The sequence below is a fragment of the Sceloporus occidentalis genome, unplaced genomic scaffold (assembly GCF_023333645.1).
Source record: "Sceloporus occidentalis isolate IW3139 unplaced genomic scaffold, rSceOcc1.0.p SCAF_2, whole genome shotgun sequence".
NCBI lineage: Eukaryota > Metazoa > Chordata > Lepidosauria > Squamata > Phrynosomatidae > Sceloporus > Sceloporus occidentalis.
The window spans coordinates 223,278,550-223,306,217 of record NW_028316982.1 but is presented as its reverse complement, the minus strand read 5'-3'; the positions used below and the strand labels follow the sequence as shown (position 1 = coordinate 223,306,217).

Here is a 27,668-nt window from a genome sequence, read left to right as displayed (position 1 = left end):
TCCAAGAGTCCTTTGCCCCTTGAGTTGTGTCTAGGTCTGCCAGTCAGCAGGTTGCAGAGCCCCCTTGAGGCTCTGGTGTCTCTGGTCTGGCAACAGCCCAATGAAACTGCTGCCAGAAACAGTGGCACAAGGAAGCAGAATTAATTTCATAGTTTATCAGTAACAAAATATAAAGCATAGAGTACATTTACAAATGGGCACATCAATAAGTCAGTTCAGATCTTTGCCTGTAGGTAAAGAAATATTTCACCATGTGGGAAAGTATTTTCCTTCCCATGCCTATTTGATTGGCATGATAGACACTGTGACTCAGCTGTTGTTGGATGTAAACTACAGTGGTTTGTTTGTTTGTTTGTATAGCTTCATTCTCATCAGAGTACCTAAGAATAATCTTCAGTGTACCATGGATTCAAGCAACAATCCCCAAAGTCAAACAAATATTTGAGTAAACTGTACAAAGAGCCATCTGATTATCTACTTTATCATTTTCTTAGTTTCCATTATTAGTTTGATCAGAAGTATATAATAGTATTGAGAAATCAGTGTCACAGAAATACTATTTGGGTAGCACACTGTCAGTTTTTGACACTTACCCTTACAAAAGCAATGTCTGCTATAAAATTTATTAATTACTTCAAAAAACCACTTGCTGTTCCCAATAATATGTCAGGTGATCATTTGCATTCTTGAGAACATTTAGTTTTATTCTGTTTTTAATAGGTTATTGAGAATCTAATATAGATATGTAAATAGTTTCAGTACTCCCATCACTGGAATTTCCTCCTGAGTGGTAGCAATAAGTAGTGGCCATAGTCAACAGTTCTTTTTTCAGTTGGAAGTCAGAAAAAGAGAAGGAAACCCATGCATGTATAAGAATGAGTCCAGTAACCAGTGCATAGGGCAAGTACAGAGAGAAGGCATAAGGCTGTGTAAAGCAGAAAACAAAACAATAAAAGCACCAGTCAGATCAATGGAGACTGTAGTGGCCAAATCAAGGGAAATAATACAGGGGGCTAGATAGATAGGGATTCATTTTGAAGGATCAGTCCAACTGGCATGGCAACACTGTGGCAGACAGGACAATTAGGATAGAGTTAGGGATTCTGACTGAACAAAAAGTTTGGCAAGAAGAAAGTATAAGTTTGTACCAGAAAGTAAAGATAATGTACTCAGACAATTGGGCAAGTAGCAAGACCATGAAATTGTACAGCCAGACACATTGCTGTGCAAGAGGAGGTAAGGGCTGTTAAAGGTACTTGACCTAGGAAGCATAGGAACTAAAAGAGAAAGGCAGTCCTTGAGGGATCAAGGTATGTGGTCCTCAAAAGGTGACAGGACTGAGCCTTTGTGCTGCATAGACTGTTTAACAAGCTCTAAGACAGAAGAACCATTAAAGATACAAACTATTTGTGGCAACCCAATTAGCTTTTTGCTTTTATCTGCAGTAATTTTGTTTCTGACTTTCTATTTAGTATCTGAAAAGTGGCCATTGGCATATTCTAATACATCAAGAGTTTTACACACCATAAAATGACGTGCAAATGAATTGAACTGGATAATTAACAGAAGTTCTGTTTAATATATCTCAGAAAGTGCTACCATCCTAGCAACCTAACACCTAATGATGTATTATTTATTAAAAGTGACATTTGGTTTATTGATATCGACGACTGATGCTGAATTTTGAATGTCAGCTTAAAAGTGTGTAAGCTTTTTCTGATGTAAGTAACAGTTGCAGCACTATAGGAACACAGAAATTGTAGATTAGATGCAATAATTGGTCAGTGTGTCTGTGCATTAATCATTGCTCATCTCTGAGGCAGATATTAATTGCTGATCCATATACTCATGTAGAAAAATGTCATACTTGATATGTTATCAAAAACACATTTTTCTAATACAGAAGTTTAGGATGCAGTCTTACACACTGTGTGTAATGTGGTGGAACTTTCTTCCAAGTGTGCATGTGATGGTATTGTTAATGAGAAAAATATAATGTATCAAATGGCTTATACTGGGAAGTGTCAGAATGCCATTCTCATTTATTTGATTCCAGTGATAATTCTTGCTAAAAGCTCTGACAATTCCATCTTGATACTGACAGTGTCAATAGAAAATATCTCTGAGCTAGAATTGCCCAAACGATACTGTTCACAAGGAGCAGATTTTTTGTTCTCAATTTAGCACTTCACACACACCCCCCCCCCAATAGTAATAGGAACTGCAGCATGGACTGGACCTCTCTAGGCCACTTAGCCACAGTAAAATTCATCCATTCAATCCCCATAAGAGCCTTGGCTTTCCCAATGGAAATGTCCAACATGCATTGTATATTCAGTCTGACTCCTAAATCCAGTGTAAGACTATCTGTTGTTATTTTTGTTGTTGTGTTCCTTCAAGTCATTACCAATTTATGACCACCCTAAGGTGAACATATCACAGGGTTTTCTGGAACTGAAAGGATGTGACTCATCCAAAGTGGATTTCCATGGTTAAAGAGTGATTCAGATCCTGACCTCCAGTGTCATAGTGCAATGCTCAAACCATTACACCATCTGACTCTATATAGACTACAGTTATCACAAAATACTTTCTGTTCTTGAATTCCCTTATATAATTTTAAATTTACAAGTCAATGTCTCCTCAGAACTGTAGGCACCTGTTTTAAAAGCATCCTTGCATTAAGTATGCTACAGTACTGTGACAATGAAATATTTAATTTACCCTATCACTTGGTAGGACATGATATAGCACTAATGGGTATATCTAAGTGAGGTCACATTATATGCTAGCAATTTACAAATTTAATCAAGAACTGATTAGTAATCTGGCTTTTAATATATCAAGTAAAATGTTTTAATGGCATTCTTTCTACTTTCAAGCTAGGGTTTATATTAAATGCCTCTGTACACACAAATCCCCAATTTATATCTACCATGTACAGGCAAATTATATTGTGAAGAAAACATAAATCGTGTTTAGATGTGATGCTATTTGATTTGCACTCTTCCTTATTGATCTTTTCATTCTATCACTGTCTTACTACCTTTAGTGGTTTTTAACTTTTTAAATTTGTTTCCTTTGGAACACTCACCCTAAAAGGCAAATTCTAAATATTTTAAATAAACAAGTATCCAAGAACTTGTGTTCATGATTGGGTCCTTTCTATTAGAAGCCATGCTTGCTAATGTGAGAATTACTGGAAATTTCTGGAAGATTCCTGTGAAATGTAAATGTGACGCTTTCATCAAGGTGAGGATATCTAAAAGAAGGTATAAAACTATTGTGTGTTATTTGTTCCTTTGTTCCTCTTTAGCATAGTTTTGACTCTGTGCTGGGAGAACTATATACACATAATAAAGCTTTGGTTTCCCAGTCCTTCACAGTGTCTTGTGCCTTGTTGGAATCTCAGGCACCAGATTGAGGGTATTTGTTTTTCTCTGTTTTCCTTTTAATTTCCCTGACACTACTGACTTGGGTACATTTCAGCATGATTTTAGGTTATTAAAATAATACACCAGTCATCTGAGCTATTCATCACAATACAGTTATTTGAATAATAATAATAATAATAATAATAATAATAATAGGATTTATTTATATGCCGCCCAATCACTGGGAATCCGGGCGGCTTACAACAGAGGGGATAATAGACGGTTCCCTGCCCTCAGGCTTACAATCTAAAAAGACACAACACAAAAGGAGAAGGGAATGGTGAGGGGGGGGTGGGGATCAGGTCCAGCATTCTTCTCTCCCTCTGGGGCCTGGACCAAGGTAGATGGACTGGAGGGAGGGCTCTTTTTCTTAATCAAGGCTGGGCCCAATGGCGTTGGGCCTGTCCTTTCACTCGCTCTAAGGCCAGAAGATGACATTTGGAAGGAGGAAGGGGAAGGCTCTTCCTCTTCAGGCCCGATGGCTTTGGGCCTGTCCTTTCACTCTCTCCAAGGCCAGAAGATGATAGTTGGAAGGAGGGAGGGGAGGGCTCTTCCTCTTCAGGCCCGATGGCGTTGGGCCTGTCCTTTCACTCCGTCCCAGGCCAGAAGATGACAGTTGGAAGGAGGGAGGGGAGGCTGAGACATAACTCCATGGTGGGCAAACATCTTAAGTTCTGAGAACACATGCAGCTGTTCTTGCAGTTCTCAACTGCTCCAGGACTCTCTTTTTTTCTTTTTTGGCCTTTTTTTTCTTTAAAAAACCCCACAGGAATTGCTACCAAGGGTGCACCTACACAGTAGAAATAATTCAGTTTGACACCACTTTAACTGCCATGGCCCCATCCTACATAATCCTGGGATTTGTAGGGTTTTAGCCATCAGCATCTGCATTCATTGATAGAGAAGGCTAAAGACCTTGTAAAACTATGAATCCCAGGATTCCCATAGGGTGGAACTACAGTACATAAAGTCAAACTGCATTTCTACAGGGTAGATGTAGCCTAAGTCAAGAATCCTCTTAAGTCAATGAATTAATCTTTTAAATAGAATGAAGCTCCTCCTTTGCACTGTTTAACATCAAAACAATTCCATGCATGAATGTCTCTCAATACCAATATCTCTCAAAACTCCTGAGCTGGGTTAAGGGTCTCAGTGGTTTTCAAAAGGATCCCTACCGAGTACATATTTATGCTGAATCATCTTCTCAGGATCACAGTAAGTGAGATTTCCTCAGTTCATGAAATATCTCCTTGTGCCTGTACAGTCACCAGTTGACCTACCTTGTGCCTTCCTTTTCTGTCCTGCCAAGTGTTAGCACTTAAACTGTGAATAGAGTGTACAGTTTAAAGTGACCTCCATCCATGATATCTGTTGTGAGACAGTCTCATTGGCCTGTTACAGACTGCCAAAATAAAGCTGCTTCGGGTCTCTTTGGAGGTATGCTATTTAAATGATGCATGCATCCTAAGAATCTGGAAGCTGCACCAAAAGCTACACTCCGGTGCTTAGGAATGAAGTGTGACTTTGGTGCAATCTCCAGACTTTTAGGACTCATGCATCATTTAAATAGCATATCTCCAAAGAGACCCAAAGTAGCTTTATTTTGGTAGTCTGTAACAGGCCCTAGTCTCATTTCAACAGACCTTTTGGAAACTCCTTGTCATGGTTTCCTTATATTAAATTAACTCAGTACTGCTACATGTATTGAGCAGGACAGGCACACCTATGGTGATCCTGATGTTTTAGGATTTCATTTCCCATCAGCTTCAGAGAGTCTGGCCATTGATGAAGGTTTATGAAATGGTCAGCATCTGAAGGATCAAATGTTCTCCAGCCCTGCCATAGATCAATTGTAGTTCTTATAAATAATGAGAAGTGGAGCTTGTAAGACATCTAAACATCAATTGATTTCACATGAACTGACATGGTCCTTTGGCACCTTATACATTAACATATTTATTATAGCCAAGCTTTCATTGACTACTGCCCTGTACATATTCATCAAATATTAATCTGAATGACATATGTTATATGAAGACTGGACATGACAGAACCTCAAGTTGATTGTTTGTTTAAACAAATGTCTCCAAAATATTGCACTTAAAGACCTTTTTGAGACTGTTAGTTTTTAAAATCATTTTTTTTTAAAAATTAAACATTTCTAGTTAAATTTTCCCCACATAGACACACAATAAGGTCCTATAGTCTAGACAAATTCACTAGAAGTTTCTGCTGCTCCAGAGACTAGGACCCAGAGCAATATATGCAAATTACTGGAAAAGAGATTCCACCTCAGCATTAGGAGGAACTTCTTGATAGTAAAAGCTGTTTGACAGGGGAACACACTCCCTCAGAAGGTGGTGAAATCTTCTTCGTTGGAGGTTTTTAAACAGACACTGGATGGCCATCAGTCGGGGGTGCTTTGGCTGTGTATTCTTACATGCCCAGGGGTTGAACTTGATGGCCCTTGAGGTCTCTTCCAACTCTGTGGCTGCATTTGCACTGCCAAAATAATCCATTTCTACACTGCTTAACTGCCATGGGTCCCGGCTATAGAATTCTGGGAATAGTAGTGTCTTGTGACACCAGAGCTCTGCATATGATACAGTCTATGATTCTAGAAGCCAGTTGATCAGTACTGCTCACAGTAAGAAGAAAGAGACAGCATACAAATTTCTAAATATAATTGTCAATACGGTGGACCCTTAGTATCCACTGGGGTTTGGTTCCAGAACCCCCTATGGATACTAAAATCCATAGATGCTCAAGTCACATTAATTACAATGGATAGCAAAATGGTGTCCCTTACATAAAATGGCAAAATGGAGCTTTGCTATTTCCACTGGTGGTGCAGTGACTAAATACCTATACTGCAGCCAGTCACAGTGCCAAGGTTATAAGTTTGATCCCAGCCAGGGACTCCAGGGTTGAGTCAGCCTAGGATACTTCCATAGGTCAATAAAATAAGTACCCAACTTCTTGGGGCAATTAGCTTACACATTGTAAACTGCACTGATAAACAGTATAAAAATATACTTGCTGTTGCTATATATGTGTGTCTGTGTTCAAGATGTGAATGCTCGAATCCATAAATAAGAAGGGATGACTATACAATTAAACTAAGATAAATACAACTTATTTCATACTAATTATGTGCTTGGTTTCAACCATATAGTATAAACAGTTCATTGTATTTCCCATAGAAACTAGAAAAACTTAAGTATTCCTCTGGCTGGAGTGGAACTTTCCTATCTTGAAGCTATGCCAGTTGATTTCATACAGGGAGCTTTTGCTTCCTGTAGTTGTTATTGAGCCATTTTGGAAGATTACTTTGTCAAATGTAAGAGGCACATTGATCAAGATGTGTAGGAAACAACTAGAATCCAGTTTGGTATTTTCTATAACCTTTTCTATAACAAATGTGTTTCAGACTCTTTTAAGGAATCTAATTGAATCACTGATGTTTGGGGGGGGGGGGGGTTAAATCCTAGTTCTAGCATACACCTGTGGAGCATGTTACAGTGATCACAATGAAACAAATTAAATGTAAAAATTTTAATAGGTAATTTCATTATAAGAAGATAAATATAATATCCAGGAAAACTTTTTTTAAAAGCTTGGGACTCGCTTTTTTAGAATAAAATTGCTATACTGCCTCAGGGTTCATCATTTTTCTAAAGAGATGCAACTGAGAGTGGATACACACTAGCAAAATAATCCATACCCACCTTGTGCTGTTTGAACGCACAAAGTACAACCATTTTCACAGTGAAAGTGCTTCATTTAGGCTTAATACATTTATAGAAATCACTTTTTACTCTACAGGTTTAGGAATAAACAGCTTTTTAAATGTGTGTCCTGCACCCAAATCAGGATAGGGGTAGAATCAGAGGGGTAGAGTGATTGAAGCCAGGGCAGGAGAGTGGGTGGTTACCTAGCCTTTTTTTTTTTAACCTTCATTTCCAACTGGGGGATGTGTGTTACATTTGTTTGAATATATATTATTTTATTACATGATTTGATGAGGAGAGGTGGGAGGGAGTGAAAGCATGCTCAGACATCAGTCAGAAGAGTGTCTAACTGGACCAGGAGTGGGTAGGAGTATCAGATGGGGGAGTGATGAAAGAGTGCATGCACACTCCCCCAATGATTGAGTAGAATTCTCACTGGGGCAGGTGGGGTATTCCCTTGTTCAGTCATGATTACTCACTGGAGCACAAAGTGGGGTGGTGGTGGATTGGATGGGGGAGACATCCAATGAGACTGCAAGGTAGGTGGTAGGATTGACACGGAAATAAGAAAGGCACTTCTTTTCTAGATTCCATTGCTTTCAATGTAAAATGTTCACAACTGAGATTACTCATTATGAGAATACATTTGCATCCACATTCAACAGAAAATCAGTTAAATTTTATTGGCATCTTATTTCCCTAGCACTCTGTTGGATATTTGGGTTGGGGTGAAGAATTGGACTCTGATCACCTGACAAAAGAGTGAAGAGAAACCTAGGGAGCTGGGTGTGTTTATCCTGGACAAGAGAAAGTTAAGAGGTGATATTATGGTCCTGTTTAAAATTTGAAGGGGTGTCATATTGAGGATGTAGCAAGCGTGTTTTCTGCTGCTCCAGAGTATGGGACCCAGAGCAATGAATTCAAACTGGAGGAAAAGAGATCCCATCTCAACATTAGTAAGAACTTCCTGACAATAAGATCTGTGTGGTGGAGTCTCCTTCTTTGGAGTTTTTAAAACAGAGGCTGGATGGCCACCTGTCAGGTTTACTTTGATTGTGAGTTCCTGCAGGGCAAGGGGTTTGGACTGGATGGCCCTACGGGTCTCTTCCAACTTTATGATTCTATGACATGAGAGAGTGGGAAGTCCTTGATTTACATTCAATTGCAAGAACCAGATAGAGTACACCTATCAAATTTTGTTTAATGTTAAGTCAAGACTTCTTTGTATGTAAATACCATTGATTTAGTGAGTTTACTTTAACTGAGATTCATTTTTATTTTTACACCACACTTTTCATAATAGTAATTAAGGCTAAAACAATTCAGATAAACATGCATGGAACAATAACGTAAAGTCTTCTAACTACAAAACTTGATAATTTGTTTTCACATCATATTTTAAAATTACTGTGGGATATGCAAAATGTAAACCTTTGTAGTATAGAATAGACCAGCTACAAACAGTGCTTTTCTGGTAGCCATTTGAATGCACTCTAGTGCACACTTCAGTTATCTCTCTTTCATTTCATCACTGATGAACTTTTAAAAGGCTTGTTAGTCATTATAATTGTTTTAAAAGCTTGTTGGAAAACCTTATATGTGCATATGTTTCATTTGAAGTCCCTGAAGATGAAATTACACTACTCATAATCAACTAAACATTGCCAGTGCTCTGTGGGCACTGGAATGCTTATTTCAGATTCTGATTACATATGCATTGGACTGTAAAAAAAGAACTTGCTTGTTTCTTTACTTCTTGAATATGGCAATCAACATTCTGCAAAATTCAATTATTCCAAGCATGAGTGTTTCAGCTTTCTCAAAACATATAATATCTATAAAGCACTCTTTTTTATGTTAAGGTATATAGCAACAGTGATGATTTCATATTGTGTTTGGATGAAGAGGTGCTTCAATAGTTTTGCGAAATTAATAATAAAGCTTTTGGATTAAGTACTTTCCATGATGTCATAACTTGTTTATATGTCCCACTTGTAGAGGAGAAAGGCAGGATAGAAATAAAATGAAGGAATGAATGTACTGTATTGGTATTTTTTTTTTACAGACTTCATTGTGAAATTAATTGGCCTTGTTTTTTAAATTATGTTACATTATTGTTTCCCATTGCAACGATCCCCTATAGACTAAATTCCTGGAGAAACACACACTTGTATAAAGTTGTAAGATTTATTGCCTGGTCATAAATATCTCCTCTCTGAGCAATTTACTCTCTGTTGAATGAGACTAGGGTAGCCAAGTGTCCCGTATTATAATGGATGTCCTTTATTTGACAGACAGAAAGTTTGTCTCTTATTGGGCTGGCTGGTATCTCTTATTATAAGAAATGTCCTTTATTCGAGGGTTGTAAAACTTGTATTTTTGTACAGACTGAACAAAATAGCAAAAAAAAAAAAATACCTCATATTTTGTGGTTTAGGCCCTTTAGAAAAATATGAAACCAAATAGCAGGATCAAGCCAGCAGGTCTGAAGCTCACTCCCATCCATCTCTCTTCTCCATTAAAAGGGGTGCATGTTTTTCCCTGAGCAACTCAACTACCAGCCAAAAAGGGTGGAGGAAGCAGAGTATAGCCATTCTTTGGCATGTGCATAGAGATTGCCTACCAACTTGCTGTTCTATATAGCACATTCCAGGTATGTTGATCTAGCAGATGAGAAGGGAGAGACAGCTGTGAATAAAACAAAAGAGTGTAGTTTTTCAGTCAGTCTATGGGTGGGAGCACATCTTAGTTAAATTAAATGGGCAGGAAGGAAAAAGGGTTATGTGTTTATTTGTATGTCTCTGTGTGAGAGACTATTCCTCTACAGAGCAATATTGCACTTAAAAAACCATGCAATTATACACATATCTACTCAGAGGTAGGCCTCAATGAGTTCAGTGGGAGTTACTCCTAGGTAAATGTCTAAAAGACTCTTAGGTGGGTTATAGACCGCCGCTTTGCGGCGGTCTCCCGCCGGCACCATTTGCTCCGTGAGGGAGCTGCAGCAGCCACACCACGCGGCTCCCGCGCGGAGCAAAAAAGAAGCTCCATTTTGGAGCTTCTTTTTGTGGCGCCTCTATGACGTCACGAGGCGCCTGGGGCGGACTCGCGACGTCATAGATGCCGCATGACGTCCGGACGCACAGCGTCCGATACGTAAAGATGGCAGCGCCCGTATGAACAGGGCGCTGCCATCTTGTACGTATTCTATACGTACTAGGGTTAGGGGGGGTGCGGAAGCACCACCCCTTCCTAACCCTAGTACGTATAGAATACGTACTAAATGGCGGTGTGTAACCCGCCATAGAAACACATTTGTTTCCTTAGGGTAAAACAGACAGGCAAAATAAAGCGGCTTTCAGCTGCTTTGAAGATGGGATGTTTATATGATGCACACCTCCAAAGCAGCTGGAAACCAGAACAAAGTCATGCTCCAGGTCTAAAAACTGAAGCAAAAAGAAGCCAGGATACTTCCTGGAAAATGAGCATTTTCTCTGTTGTATATAAATGCACCAGTGGATGTAGTTACAACATACATCCAGGAATGCATCAGTTTGGCTTGGAGGTCAACCTCCACTACCATATCCCTGTTGTTTCTCTCTTCCTTAATTTTTACCCAAATGCTCTCAACTTGGTTTCCAGGATTTAAGTCATGGGTCTCTTCACACGTGTAAATATCCCTGACAAATAATTTTACCCCTCTTCCCTTTATGTTTGGTCTGTTTTTCTGAAATAGGTTATGCCCTCTAATACTACATTCCAGTCATGAGATTCATTCCCACCAGATTTCAGTTATGCCTTTATATCGTATTTGCTTTGTTGTGCTAAGAATTCAAGTTCATCCTGTTTATTTCCCATGTTGTGTGCATTAGTATAGAGACATCTAAGACGATGGGCCAATTCCCTTATCTACCTTTTTAAAGTTTTTTTTTCCTCCCACTGTTGGGTTCTTGTGCTATTTGCTGTGTTTTCTGTATAGCATTTGGGCTATTGTCTCAAGCACTTTATGAACTCCTGCCCTTGAGAATACTATCTCCCCTCCCCCTCACATAATTCAGTTTAAAGCCCTCCCAATCAGATCTGTTAGACTTTTAGCAAAAACATTTCTGCCAACTGCTGTGAGGTGCAAGCCATTCCTTGCCAGAACTCCGCCTCCATGAAACTACACACCTTGGTCCAGGAAGCCAAATTGTTTCTGGTGGCACCATCTGCAGATCCAGCTGTTCACCTCCACTAGTTTTCTCTCCTTTCCTGGGCCATGCCCTTTTACTGAAAGGACAAACAAAATAACTACATGTGCATCCAGACCCTTCAGGTTTCTTCTCAGAGCCTCATAATCCCTTGTGATATTCTGAAGGCTGTTCCTTGTAGTATCATTGGTTTCCATGTGGACCAAAAGGAAGGGATAATGGTCGGTGGCCTTGATGAGTCTTGTCATCCTGTCCATTACATTATGGATTTTTGGCCCAGGAAGGCAGAACACTTCTTGAGACATCTTGAGACAATCTACTGATTCTGTACCCCTCAGTAGGGAGTCCCATACCACCACCACACACCTACTCCGTGATTTGGCAGAAACCATTTAATGTACTGAACTTTCCAAGGTCTCATGCAATGAGGACTGACACTGTTGCTCTTCTTGCTCCCCCTCATCATCACTGATAACAGAGAGAGCATCAAATTGATTCTGCAGCTCCATGGTCTGGTATCCTCTTGGTTGAATTCACAAAATGATCCCTTCTATTTCTCCTTCTACATGTCACATTCCTCCAGCTGTCTATCTCCTTTAAATGGGGACACATCCTCCCCAGAAACATCCTCTGTGTGTTCCTCAGCCAGGACAGTCTTCTCCACTCTGCCCAAGAAATCCACATGTTCCGTGATATGTTGCAGAGTTGATAAACAGGCCTCATGATTGCTGGACCTTCTCTACCAACAGGGAAACCATCTTGCACTTGTTGCATGTGAAATTAGCCACATCTTTCGGTAAGAATGGAAATGAAATATGTTTTTAGCCTAGAGCTTGGCAGATGTAGGTTTTATTAGTTACAAACTAAGTCAGTACGCCAACTATAGGCCTCTTCCACAATGATGCCGATCCATGGTCTGGTATCTTCTTGGCTGAATTACTACAATATGTCACATATTAGATTTTCTTACAAATTACTATTACAGCCACTAATTGGGCTATTAACTGTAACCAACTAAATGTGATGCATGACATTGCTTCTTAAGCAGCTGGTACATTTCCAGCCACAGTTATAGGTGCTGATGTTTACAGCTGTGAGGATCTACTTTTTATTATTATTATTTAAAATATAATATATATTATTATAACTAATGGACTATTATGCCCCACGTCAACTGTCCTTTATTTTAGATCTATGTGGGTGACTGAGGACATTCCCAGTTGTGCTTTGTATATATATATATATATATAGGACATTTCATCCAGAAAGCTCTGTCATTGAAGCTGGCTTTTCAGTTGGCTCAAGAAATGCATGATGTATGCCAAATGTAACTGCACAATGAACATTATAAAAAGATTCAAATGATATTTGTTTTCATGACTTCCTAGGAGTGAGGACCACTTATAAATATTGGTCGTGATCCTAAATCTGGATTGTAAGGTGTAAACTTCTACACTTTGATTCTATTATGTAAACTTTGATTGTCTTATGCAACCCTTGTTTTGGATGACAATATTAGTGTAACCTATACATAATTGCAGCAATTATGTGCAACTCTGTTTCTGTAACCATTCCGCTGAATATAGCTGCTCCACAATGGAAAAAAAAATGTCAATTTGCTTCCAGAGGGATTTTTTTATGCATAAGGTGCCAACAAAATATTGTCTGTTGTCTCCTAACTGGGAATTATGATACATCTTCCCACCCTTCCCAATATTTGTTTTCTGTTAAGAACAAAAGGTATTTGGTCTTTGTCTGTTTCAGCACAGCACAATTAGAGCTGGTTGGGTTATGAGCACATAATCCATGTTAAAAAGACTGACATTTCAACCATCAGTTATTTCATAGGAAAGGGGAAACGCTGAAGACCAAATCTCAGTCTTCTTTTTCCTCTTCTTGAACTTGTTTAAAGGTAGATACAGCACTTCAGCTGTTCAGCCAAGAAGGCAAGCCACACATGTAGTTGGTCTGATTATTTTCAAATTGAGAAGAAAATATGGCTTGCAATGATAAACACAAAAGCATTAGTCCCACAGCCTAATCAGTCCCTAGAGTCCAATCATGCCCAGGCTATTTGTACCAGACATCTTGTCACAGTAGCTGGCACTCTTCTGTGTAGATGTAATAATTTACATCTGTTGTGTGTACAATGGCTCTCAACTTCTAGCCAAAACTTATTTCGAACTGTGATGTTTCTCTGTGTGAGGGGGGGGGGGGGGAGAGAGAATGAGGATGGGAATGATTTTATCCCCTTTCTGTCTTCCTGGGCTCCCCATGTGATATGTTATTTTTCAAAAGATTAAAGGAGAGCTTTTAAAACAGCTCTAGCAAGCACAGTTTCTAATCTAGTTTTAAGGCCCAAAGATCATCTTTAACTTTTTATTTATTAAAATACATAATTTGCATTACATCATTGAATCTAAAGGTGCCATACAGTAACACAAATTTAAAAACAATTTAAATTTAAAAATCAATTTATTGTATATACTCATGTATAAGGCCAGAAATTTTAGTCAAAAGTTGACCCAAAATACCTGGGTTGACTTATCCACAGGTCAATGCAAGCACTGTATTTTAACTCATATGGACCATCCCCTTTCTCTGAATAGAGTGGTAAAGGGCAAGAGCTTAGTCCATCCTGTGAGAACCAAAAAGAAGCATGGTTCCCCTCTATACTCTCATCCATCCAGCCTTTAGGAAGAGCACAAACAATTATGCCTGCTATAATTTTCTAAGTTCTTTGTCATCATTTTACTTTGCATCATCATTTACATTCTTTGTTACATGCCCCTAAGTTTTACCCTCAATTTATCCCTGGGTCATATTAAAATCTATTATTTTGGCCCCCAACCCTGCCCTTGACTTATACATGAGGTCGACTTATAGTTGAGTATATTCAATAAAACAGTAAGAAATAATTTACAGACTAAAGGCATATTAAACATGTTCACAACTTTGTTGCTGTTAAGTAGTGTCAAGTTGACTTTGATTTTTGGTGACCCTATGAATGAGAGGCTTCCAGGTTACCCTATCTTCAACAGCCCTCTTTACATCTTGCAGACTCAGGAATGTGACTTCCTGATTGAGTCTGTCCATCTGTAATCTAGTCTTTCTCCTTCCCTACTTTCACCTTGCCAAGTGTTGTTGTTCTTCCTAGGGAATGATGTCTTCTCATGATATGGTCAAAGTACAACAGTCTCAGTTTAGTCATCTTGGTTTCTAGGGAGAGTTCAGGCCCTATTTGTTCTAGGACTCATTGATTTGTCTTCTTAGTCATCCATGACTCCATAGTGTCCTCAGAACACTTCTCCAGCACCACATCTCAGATGAGTTTATTTTCTTCCCATAGCTTTTTTCACTGTCCAGCTTTTATAGCCACACACACACACACACACACACACACACACACACACACACAAGCTGCAGCTTTTGAGTTGTCTTTGGACAGCTGCATTTAGATCATGTTGCAATACTCTAACAGGGACATTTGCAATGCATGAACTAATGTGCCCATGTTATCCTTGTCCAAGTAAGGCTGGTTCCCAGCAGTCTGAAGTATGGAGTCCATCTGCACCTCCAGTGACAGAAGTGGAACTAGGACTACGTCCAAGCTAGAAACTTAGGTCCAAAACACACTGCAGAAATAATCTAATTTGAGACTGCTGTAACTGCCCTGGCTCAATGCTATGGAATTCTGGGAACTGTAATTTTGTGAGACGTTTAACCTTCTCTGTCAGAGAGCTCTGGTGCCACAACAAACTACAGTTCCCAAGATTTCCTAGCACTGAGCCATGACAGTTAAGGTTGTCTCAAACTGGATTATTCCTGCAGTGTGTTTTGGACCTTACTCCCACAGGTGAAACACAATGCTTTTTAGGCACATAGCCTACTCGGTTCTCAGATCAAAGAACTAGCAATCTACAGAGCTGCCATTTTATCAGGATTCAATCTAAGTTCATTGTCCTCATCCAGATAATTACAGAATCCTAGTCCAACACCTTCACATGTTTCATTTGATTTTGACAATAAGGAGAAGTAGAAGTGACTGCATTTGGAATAATGGATCTTCATTGCCTGCTAGAAGCTGGATAAGAACAAAGCCAGATTAGTGGCCTTTGGGAAGTTGTTCCACAAGTGAGGTGTTACTACAGAGAAAATGTTATTTTGTGTACCTCTTGGAAGGGTGGGACATTCCACTGAGGGTATCAAATTCCAGGGGGGTTCATGTAGTTGTCTGTCAGATATTCCATCCCAAGCTAGTTAGGGCTTTGTGATATGTGGTGTCTCAAGTGCACATCAGAGAATGGTCTGGCTGCTTCAGTTTGCACTGGCTGTGTCTTCTGAAAATTCTACAAGGCCTATGTCATGTACAGTGCTGCATAATTGTAAACCAATTAAGATGTAAACCACTTTTTGGTCTTTAAAACAAGTTGCAGTAGAAAGTTACTCACTACAGAAACAAGATTTTGTGGGGATGTTGTTTTTTGTTTGATTGTTTGTTTTTCTTTTCTTTTACATAGGCTCAGGCTTTCCAAACATCTCAGAGAGTATAACCTATTAGACTTTTAAGTCTTAGCTAATTAATTATGGGTAATTTAAATATTTTCATCTCATTTGTAATATAACAAAGACAGTGGCATGTATACAACATTTTTGTATATATATGGTTGGCATAATTCAAACGTATTTGTTGGAATGTATGGGAAATCACAAGGTTTTGATGTACCCAGCTAATTTCTAAATATTAGCTTGGGTTACTTGTGAAACACAGTGACACATACACACAATGTTGTAATATAATATGCAGAGTGGAAGTACATCCATGTTTCAGGGACTGTAGCAGTTTCAATGCAATGCGCTTTGCCTGGGAGGGGCGCAACCACAATAAACACATAGGCATAGCTGGAAGAAAGGCCACAACTTTATTAAAGCAAGCAGCAAACAGAATAGCGTTGGCACATAGCATGAGGTCAGGATCTGGAAAATCAAACAACACCCCGGTTGTTCGATAACCGCAATGGCCTGAGCCAGGCCTGACGTCGGGATGACCTAGGGGCTTTGGAACTCCATCTAGCAACCAGCAGATTGCATGTATTTCCATGAGTCCCTAGTCACCGGGCCACGCAATACTGTTATGGACCCCGCGATGGCCATAATGTATCAGCGTAATGTATCAGCGTACCCTTCCCCAAGGACTCCTGCTCCAGTGGTCCGCAGCCCTGGAGACCACTCCTCCGCAGATCCTGGCCTATGCTGCCGCTCCTGGTTGTGACTAGCAAAACACCAACCCTAATGAGGGAGGCTGGGGAGCCGAGCTAAAATGGCCCTGAACGCTGGGCCACATGGCCTTATATAGGCTCAGGCTATGGGCGGGGCCGGGATAACATTGCTCCTCCCCCTGAAAGGCAGCACCAATCAGCTGCCTTGGAGGACCAGAAGGAGCAACCAACGAGAAGTCCTCCACGTGGCAGGAGCGGCCTCTCCACCAGAAGTCCCTCCCCCGGCCCCCAAAGTAGCCAATCGCATGCCTCGGCCACACCAGCAAAGCATGCTGGGGCACGCCAAGACCCCAAAGGCCCCAGCCCGATGTTGGCGCAGCCTCACCGGCGGCAACACAGCTCGCCAGGTAAGCCTGGCAGCCATTCTTTGTACTCAAAAACACAGTACATGAACAGTTTGCACCCTACTCAGTAGAGGTAGTTAGAGTGCATTTATCTACACTGTAGATAATGCAATTTGGTACCACTTTAACTGCCATGGCTCCATCCTATAGAATCCTAAGAATCCTTATAAAACTATAAATCACAGGATTCCATAGGATGGCTCAAAAGCACTTAAAGTGATGTCAAATTGCATTATTTCTACAGTGCAGGTGCACCCTGAATCACAATACAACAGTTTCCCCTCATATAAGTGGTAATGGCTTCCATTCATTTCTATTAGGAAAAGTAAAGGAACATATTCATAGAGAAGACAGTAGTCAGCTTTCTTTACTAACTCTATTCTTTCAAAATCAAAGCTGTATAACCTCATTGTGGGTTTTCTGTTTCGAGGTCACTAAACTATAACAATGCACCAGGAGAGTCAGATAGAAAGTTGGAAATTGTGTTTTGCTTATAGCTGAATAAATGTAAATAATTAACTTTTTTCCCCTGTTTTCACAGCTTGTAGGCCAGGATTTTACAAAGCATTTGCTGGGAATATAAAGTGCTCCAAGTGCCCTCCACACAGTCAAACATTTGTGGACGCAACATCTGTGTGCCAGTGTGAAAAAGGTTACTTTCGAGCTGAGAAAGATCCACCAACTATGGCATGTACCCGTAAGTTTGATTCAACCTGGTGCTTGTAATTCTACCCTTGTTATCTAAAAGAAACAAAAATGGCACTTATTTTATATTCCTCTCACAAAAGCTAAGATTATGAGAGCATATTTTTGTTAATCAGAAATGCAAATCAGGTTTTAATTGATTCCCAGGGCTCCTTTAAATTAGTAAAATATTCTCTTAAGTGTATTTTAAAAACTGCAACACAAAATAAAGCAACAGCTTAGATATTAACAGAATGTCCACACATTTCAAATCTGTTTACCCATATATGTAATTTACAATGGGCTGTGACAATTTATTCCTTAGTGTGGGATTTTCCTGAGATGATGCTATCTGGTTAGAAAGAAGTGAACTGGAAGACTACCATGGATGCAGATCAATGACAAATGGGAAAGATGAAACAGGCCTTAATACAAATGTTAGTCCCAGCTATAGTTAGTCTCAATTAGAGTAGACCCATTGTAAATCTCATTAATACAATTAGTATATTGTATTTGGGACCAACAGTTGGATTTACGCTATTGCGAATAGAATTACTCTTATAGAATGGATTCATTAGGATCACTTCACAGTAAATAAAATGGTTCTTTTAAATATTATATTTTCCTGCTTTTCACAGACTTGAACAGAACAAATATCTTTCTGACTCATTGGCACAAAAAATTAAGTATCCTAAAGTGATAATGGGGGGGAAGACATTTAATCAGTCATTCTGGGCGTATTTGAAACCTCTAACATTTCTGTCCTAATTGCTTTTTTCCTTGTTATAAAATAAAAGTTACAAAAGTGAGTGAACATGCACATATTCTGCAATATATCTATAATGTATGTATCTTGAGAATGTCCTTGAGAAGATAAATACCAATTCTTTTTAAAATAACCAAAAGCAGGTACATTGCTTAGAGTTTAAAATGAAACTATAACATCATGGATCAGGATCAAATGACCAATTAAAACAAAATTACACTATTCCAATTCTCCTCAGGCTTCCCTAAAGGCAAGTAGTGTAGTCCAGCTGTGTAAAACATAATCTGGAACTTGCATTAAGGAGCCAAATGCACAGTTTTATAACTTCAGTCTGACATCAAAGTTCAAAAGAACAAGAATTAATATGTGACTTTGGAAGTCATTTGAAAACTAAGGCTAAAAACCACCTGACCTACAGGCTTTGCAGGCAATCATTTTATGCTATGATTATGCTGTCTACCTCCCCAGATACATTCCCATCTTAATAGGATGGCTGATAAACAGTATGCCCCCTATTTTAGTTGTTAGTTGAATATTGGCTAACAGGCATTGTCCTATGGAACTGGCAACAGTAAGAATATATAAAATGATTTTCCCCTTTGGGTTTTATCTGTTTTATCTTCTGTTCCACTCATCATAAATTACAACTTAATTAAATTCTAATTCCAAACTCTAAATATTGACTCAAGGGCTGCATCTGAACTGCAGAAATAATCTCATTTCACATCACTTTAACTGCCAGCTGAATGCTATGGAATTCTGGGAATGGTAGTTTAGTGGAGCACCAGATCAAAGGAGCACCCAACCAAACTACAATTCCCAGTATTCCACAACATTTAGCCATGGCAGTTAAGGGGTGTCAAACTGGACTATTTCTGCAGTACGGATGAAGCCAAGTAGAATTTCTTGAACTGATTGTGAAATTGGAATGTGTGCCAACTTTCAATACATGAAAAGCATCCTTGAATGAAGCACAAAACAATAGGATGGTTTAAAGCTATGATTTTATTTAAACATGTGTTCCTTCTGATTTGTTTTCTGTTAAGCTAAATATAAATGTATATGTATAAAACACATATATGTATAACATATGATAATATATTAACAGTTTTTGTAACAATTTTTGTAACATGCAATAAAAAAAATACATCAAAGGCATATTCTTCTATCTTTGCAGGTCCTCCTGTAAAGATAAGAGAATTTTACATATGGAGAGCTAGTTGATGGTTTAATAGGGAGACTTATAATGCTATGCGGTAGCAAAATTTATTCTCCATTTTCCTATTTTGTTTAACCTTAAACAAGTAAATTCAAAAAGAAAGAAATAATATTTCCAGATATTTATTGAGCTATGCCAACAGGTCTACAATGCCCCTGGGAATTATTCTACATAAGGATATATTGTCACTTCTAGGATATTCCTAGGGGACTTGAATGGCTATACGTAAAATTCTGGAACATCATTCCCTAGGGCAATCTACCTGGGTTGATAAAGCACTGGCAGCCTAGCTATTTTGTTTGAAGAAAAGTGAAAGCTAAGGGAGAGGGAAATCACTATTACCTCTTCATTATAAATATCCACCACAGTGTTATGTCTTCATTGCAATCTTTGTCCAATCACATAAAGATAGTTTTTTGCCACATTTTGTCAGACCATAAGTAATCATTAATATTATATGAACTGAGCACGAACAAATGAATATGGATGTAAATATTTGCTTATTACTTTCTCACATGCAAAAATGAATAATTTCAGAAGTTGCACCCAACTGAATAAGAGTATGAATTTTTGTGCATTTTTGATTGATTTTATATAGTTTGAGGGAAAATGGTTTGTGAAATAACTTGTCCTTTGTGTATAATAACTTGTCATTTGTGTGCAAGAATATTGTTTATAAAACTTTATGCAAAGGAAGTTGTCAAAGAAAAAAAGCCCCATAGTTGTGACTATTACTTATAACCATATAAAATAACTTCAAAAAGGGCACATAGAATCATAGAGTTGGAAGAGACCCCAAGGGCCATCCAGTCCAACTCCCTGCCATGCAGGAACTCACAATCAAAGCATCCCTGACAGATGGCCATCAAGCCTCTGTTTAAATACCTCCAAGGAAGGAGACTCCACCACTCTCTGAATGAGTGTATTCCACTGGCAAACAACTTTACTCTCAGGAAGTTCCTCCTAATGTTGAGATGAAATCTCCTTTCTTGTAGCTTGCATCCATTGCTCTGTGTTCTAGTCTCTGGAGCAGCAGAAAACAAGCTTGTTCCAGCCTCAATGTGACACCCCTTCAAATACTTAAACAGGGCTATCATTTTATCAATTAACCATCTCTTTTCAAGGCTAAACATACCCAGCTCCCTAAGTCTTTCCTCATAACGCATGGTTTCCAGGCCCTCTACCATTTTGGTGGCCTTCCTTTGGACAATTTGTCAACATCCGTTTTGAATTGTGGTGCCCATCCTATGCATTTCATTTCTTCTACCTAAATGCAGTATCTTACATTTCTCCCTTTTGAAGTTCATTTTGTTAGTTTTGGCCCAGCTTTCTTGTCTATTCAGGTCATTTTGAATTTTGATCCTGTCCTCTGGGGGATTAGCTACTCCTCCTAATTTGGTGTCATCTGCAGATTTGATAAGTATGCCCCTAGTTCTGTCATCCAAGTCATTGATAAACATGTTAAATAGCACTGGGCCCAGGACAGAACCCTGTGGCACCCCACTGGTCACTTCTCTTCAGGATGAAGAGGAGCCATTGTTGAGCACCTTTTGGGTTCGGCCAGTCAACCAATTACAAATCCATAATTAACATAATTATGGACATCATAAGCAGGGTGAAAATTCAGATGAGGGGGATACACCTTGGACATGTCATCATCTAGAGGAGAAAAGTAACTAACACTAGTATCCTGTTGGGGCATTTTGTGCTTGCAAATGGACTTACATGTGCAAGAAATAGAATTGTGAAGATGTGCAATTTCTGTGTTCAGTATAGGTCTGCTGCTCCATAGCCAGCAAAGGGACCAACATGCAATGGGACACCAATGGATATAGGAACATAATTTTATAAATAACATTGCTCTTCTGTACCTCCCCTTGAATCAGGAATGGGAGTAATTGGTTGGTTTTCCTGCACACAAGAAACCCATCAATTTGGTATCCTGATATCTCCCTCATATGCTTCTTCTCTGGGACCTCTGTAGAAAGCTAGAGTGCTACTAGAAAACCATTTGCCCTTCCACTTCTAGATTCACTATTTTTAGGACAGAGTAGGAATTTCTTAGGTGCCTTACACATTGACTGAGGATCATGTTCTTTTTTGCCTGCTTCATATCGTAGGTAGTGAGGGTGGAGGAAACAAATATTAACCTTGACGTTCTTGTTATGGCCTTTGTTAATGGGCGCTTCTAACAGCCCACTAAAGGCTAAAAAGATATATTAAGGGATCACTGATGAAGGTCTTGCTCATTAATGTTTGCCATATGACCAACCAGCAAAAGGGACTTTAGGAAGATCATCTATCCTTGGTTGTTGACAGCTGGACCTCATCTAGAGCTGGATATCTGGGTGACTGCTGGCAAACAAGGCCGTCTCAGCATAATCATTCTGAGAACTGACAAAGACAAGATGCATCTTAATCTACATGAGAAATGGTGGCATTAGCCACAATTTCACTTTCTAGCCTAGATGCCTTTCCCTCTTTACAGTTGATCATGGGAGAATACCTCTTCACTCATCTGAAGAGTGGACTGCTTATGTCAACGATAGAGAACCTTTTACAGAGTGCCCAAACTGCAACCTGGACCCCATTTATTTATTGCAAAGTGCCACGTCCCTCTGGCTTTCTAGTAAGAAACTCTGGCAAACTCTATGCTAGGGCGACAGCATATGCGCCCACAGAGAGGGCTCTGAGTGCCACCTCTGGCACGTGTGCCATAGGTTCATCATCACTGGCTTATCTTATTTGATAATATTCTTGCTAAGTGTCTTCATTCCAGTTTATTTAATCAACAAAATATGCACAATGAATGCCACATACACTGTCTTACCAGCACCATCTTGTCTTGTCATTATTGCATTTTCTTACTAGCCTATTGCTGAATGGTACAGTACCTTTTCCCCTGATATAACTAAATTGGACTATGGAACTCAGTGAGACTCAGTTGGCCCCACTTATGCCCTCTGTTCAGTAGCAGGAAAAGACCTCTCTATTTAAACAGGCCATCAGCCTTTAAGTGGTTGGAGAAGAAAGACATGGTATGGGTGTAGTTTGTTTTCAAATATTTAACTATTAATATCTTAAAGTAATTATTTAATTGGAAATTTTGCTTAGTGCTTTTTAACTTGTGTATCATATATTGTTTCAGCTATTTTATTGTAACTTATATTGTAGACCACTTTGAATCCCATTTTGGGATATAAATCTATTAAATAAATAAATGACAGGATAATTTAATTAGTTATACAAGCTGGCTTGCCACCCTATAAGCAAAGAATACCATAAATTAATATATTAGTCAGTTCATAAAAATACCATGACTTGTAACCCAGACTTTGAAGTTCAGTTTTCCCAGCAGCAAACCATATTTCAATTCAAGAGCTTTCAAACAGTGAAAACATTGAAATTCTGGACCATGCCAAACACTACCTTGTCAGGATGCACAGAGAAGCCATTGAAATCCACAAACACCTGGACAATTTTAACAGGAAAGAGGAAACCCTTAAAGTAAACAAGATTTGGTTACCAGTCCTGAAAGATAGCAAGATAAAGACTCAACAAATGCAAATGAGAACTCTCCCAGTAGACAATGAACACTAATTAAGCAGACATTAATCCTCTTGTGCAGACCCTCACACCCTGAGGACTGCCATTAACAACAAACAATGTACATGCAAATCACTCCTGCCTTTCCAGGTCTCACAATATATATAGCCAAGTCCTTTCCAGGCAAACATTCTCTGAAGATGCCAGCCACAGATGCTGGCAAAACGTCAAGAAGAAAATCTTCTAGAACATGGCCACATCGCCCGAAAAACCCACAAACAATCATTGGGTTTCACTCATATCCTGGAGGTCTGCTGCTCAGAAAAGTAATACGAATTCCTTATGGTATATCAGTGTCTTGAGTGTATTCCATGCAGGTTTCTGGCTTCTTGGCGCCATATAATATTTTTCCATAAGATAAGTCACATAGGGGTTAGTCTAATTATTAGACCCTTACTGTACATAACTGAAGTAGACAATATATTGGATGTATACAGTTGAAATACATTACTCATTAAAATTTATTAGTATTCTTGCTTGCCTAAACAAAATAAAAGGAAATCCTTAGCATTTTACTCACTGATGTCTATGAAAAGGTTATGTCTGCCAGTTTTTTTCACTGTGACATATAATCTATGCATAATTTATAAGTGATAGCAAAGCAATCAGGCCACATTCATAAAAATCCCAATGACACATAATTTAGCAAAATCTGAGGATTAGAATTAATTGTCTCTCTTTGTTCCAAGTTCTAAATCTTAGTAAATGATTCACTGCATGTCATTACAGCTTAATATTTGCATGAAATCATAGTTTCGATGGCATAATTTAATGGCAATTAAAACCTATTTAATCGTCATGCAAATTGGCATGAGGGCCCTTGAGTATGAAGGGTGTCTATTTCTTCAGTGTCTGCAGGAGGACATTTATAAACTTTTGAACATTCCTATCACATTTGATAACAATTTTCCTATTCATAACAATATGAATAAGAAATTATCATTTTGTTCCAAACAAAGACCTAAATCCTGTGTACATATCTTTGCTGCACATAATTATTAATGATCATCAGCAAATTGCAATAAAAAAACAAACCCCAAAACGCACACAATAATTTCTGCACTGCTTTCCTCCCTTCTTTTCAGGTGTCATCAATATAGAATTATACATTTGAAAACTAAATAAATAAAGATTTGTGAAGCCCTTTTGTCACTTATTGAATCTTATTGAATCTAATATTATTTGGGCCTTCTTACTCGAGCCTGGGAATGCAATAAACTAGACTCTGATTCACACAATGCATATTACATAGATAGAAATAGACCTAGCCACTCCATGATACAGACAAATATTAGCAAAATTAATTGAACTGGCCAGTTAAGGATGCTGCATGTGTGGTAGCAATCTGTTTCCCTAGCTTTTGAGGAATTAGGTCTACAGCTAAGTCCTGTACCACTCTGTTTCCTCTCTAATCCAGAGCTTTTAAAAAAGAATTAAATCCTGGAGAGCTGCATTAACCTTTCCCTTATAAACAAGTGAGCACTATCCAACTTTCCTTTATGTTTAGTAAGCATGACCTAAGGGGATCAGCTATTTTGGATCTCATCCTAACCAACAAGGATGACCTAGTTAATGGAGTGCAAGTGGTGGGATCCTTAGGTGGAAGTGACCATGTTCTCCTGGAGTTTGTTATACAATGGAAAGGAGAAGTCAGGCAGAGTCAGACACGCATTCTAGACTTTAGGAGAGTGGATTTCAGTAAACTTAGAGAAGTAGTGAGGAAGATCCCGTGGACAGAAATACTAAAAGAGAAAGGAGTTCAAGACGGATGGGACTTTCTCAAAAGGGAGATACTGAAGGCCCAAATTCAAACAGTTCCAGTGAGAAAGAAAAATGGGAGGTGTCTCAAGAAACCAAGATGGATGACTAAAGAACTTTCAACTGAGATAAGTTTTAAATGAGACATGTATAAGAAATGGAAAAATGGGGAAATCACCAAAGAGGAATTCAAACAAATAGCGAGCCTGTGTAGGGGTAAAGTCAGAAAAGCTAAAGCACAGAATGAACTCAGGCTTGCTAGAGAGTTTAATAACAACAACAAAAAAGGCTTTTTGGATATGTCCGCAGCAAAAGGAAGAAGAAGGAAACAGTAGGGCCACTGTGTGCAGAAGATGGCAAAATGGTAACAGAAGACAGAGAAAAGACAGAATTACTCAACACCTTCTTTGCCTCAGTCTTCTCAGAAAAGGCAAAGGGTGCTCAACCTGAGGATAATGGAGCAGAGGACAGAAAAGAGGAATTTCAGCACAGAATAAGTAAAGAGATAGTACAGCAATACTTGTTTAACCTAAATGAATATAAGTCTCCAGGACCAGATGAACTACACCCAAGGGTATTAAAAGAGCTGGCAAATGTAATATAGGAGCCATTGGTAATAATCTTTGAGAACTCCTGGAGAACAGGAGAAGTCCCAGCAGACTGGAGGAAGGCAAACGTTGTCCACATCTTCAAAAAGGGGAAAAAAGAGGATCCCAACAATTATCTTCCAATTAGTCTGACATCAGTACAAGGAAAGATTCTAGAGCAGATCATTGAGAGTCTGTGAACATCTAGAAAGCAATTCCATAATCACAAAAAGTCAACATGGGTTTCAGAGAAAGAAATCATGCCAGATAAACCTTATCTCTTTTTTTGATAAAATTACCAGCTTGGTAGATGAAGGGAATGCTGTGGATATAGTATATCCTGATTTCAGTAAGGCCTTTGACAAAGTTCCCCATGATATTCTTGCAAACAAGCTTTTAAAATGTGGGCTTGACAAGGCAACTATTACATGGATTTGTAATTGGTTGACTGGCCGAACCCAAAGGGTGCTCAACAATGGCTCCTTTTCATCCTGGAGAGAAGTGACCAGTGGGGTCCCACAGGGCTCTGTTCTGGGCCCAGTGCTATTCAACATCTTTATCAATGACTTGGAAGACAAAATTGGGGGCATACTTATCAAATTTGCAGATGACACCAAATTAGGAGGAGTAGCTAATACCCCAGAGGACAGGATCAAGATTCAAAATTACCTGAACAGATTAGAAAACTGGGCCAAAGCTAACAAAATGAAATTCAACACGGAAAAATGTAAGGTACTGCACTTAGGGCGAAAAAATGAAATGCACAGATATAGGATGGTGGACACCTGGCTGAATGAAACTACGTGTGAAAGGGATCTAGGAGTCCAAATAGACTATAAGTTGAATATGAGTCAACAGTGCGATGCAGCAGCTAACAAGGCCAATGCGATTTTAGGCTGCATCAATAGAAGTATAGTGTCTAGATCAAGGGAAGTAATAGTGCCACTCTATTCTGCTTTGGTCAGGCCCCACCTGGAATACAGTGACCAGTTCTGGGCATCACAATTTTAAAAGGATGTGGAGAAACTGGAGCGTGTCCAAAGGAGGGCGACTAAAATGGTGAAAGGTCTGGAAACCATACTGTACGAGGAAAGACTTAGGGAGTTGGGGATGTTTAGCCTGGAGAAGAGAAGGTTAAGAGGTGATATGATAGCCCTATTTAAATATTTGAAGGGATGTCATGTTGAGGAGGGAGCAAGCTTGTTTTCTGCTGCTCCAAAGACTAGAACACGGAGCAATGGATGCAAGCTCCAGGAAAAGAGATTCCACCTCAACATTAGGAGGAACTTCCTGACAGTAAGGGCTGTTCGACAGTGGAACAAACTCCCTCGGAGTGTAGTGGAGTCTCCCTCCTTGGAGGTCTTCAAACAGAGGCTGGATGGCCATCTGTCGGGGATGCTTTGATTGTGATTTCCTGCATGGCATGGGGGTTGGACTGGATGGCCCTTGTGGTCTCTTCCAACTCTACGATTCAATGATTCTATGATTCTAATCCTCCCTCCCTTCTGTAGCCGAAAACTCAAATGTCTGGATGACATTTGTCATGCTGACTGTTTTGAAGGGAGAATAAAAAGAGATTAAAATTTCTAATGTTACTCAAATGACACGTTATGACATTTAATTTTTAAATAATAGGTATAAAAAAATCTGTATGATCTATTCTAATTTATTACTTAGAATGAAACATATTAATTGGAAAAGCACACATAAAATTATAGGTGAGAATTATATTGTATCTTATTACTTGGCAATGGTATTTAAAACCATCTGTCTTTCTTTCACAAACTAGTTTCTGGATCTCAATCTTCTGAAAAGTGTTCATGTTCAATATTTTATAACACTTTAGGATCTGCTTCATCCAATGTAAAAACCTTGCAATCTACATATCAAATCTCTCTTGAGTCCTAACTTTGGGCAGAAACAGACAGCCCTATAGGGGCATCTTGACACCACCCCTTTGATCGCCAGATTGACATTGTGGCAACCACGCACCACAGCCCCAATACAGCTTTCTGCCAGCACAAAAAGAAGCAGCAGAAAGCCATTCTTTTTGAGCCAGCAAAAAGGCTT

General features: G+C 39.0%; 1 protein-coding gene across 4 annotated transcripts in view; it reads left to right on the top strand.

Annotated features, from left to right (window-relative positions):
- Nucleotides 1-27,668, top strand: part of EPHA6 (EPH receptor A6) — a 608,811-nt gene that overhangs the window by 258,601 nt on the left and 322,542 nt on the right. For all 4 annotated transcript variants that reach the window (XM_089512280.1, XM_089512279.1, XM_089512277.1 and 1 more), the window contains exon 4: nt 17,520-17,675. In XM_089512280.1, coding sequence (XP_089368406.1) covers nt 17,520-17,675 — 156 coding nt within the window. The remainder of the gene's footprint in view (nt 1-17,519; nt 17,676-27,668) is intronic.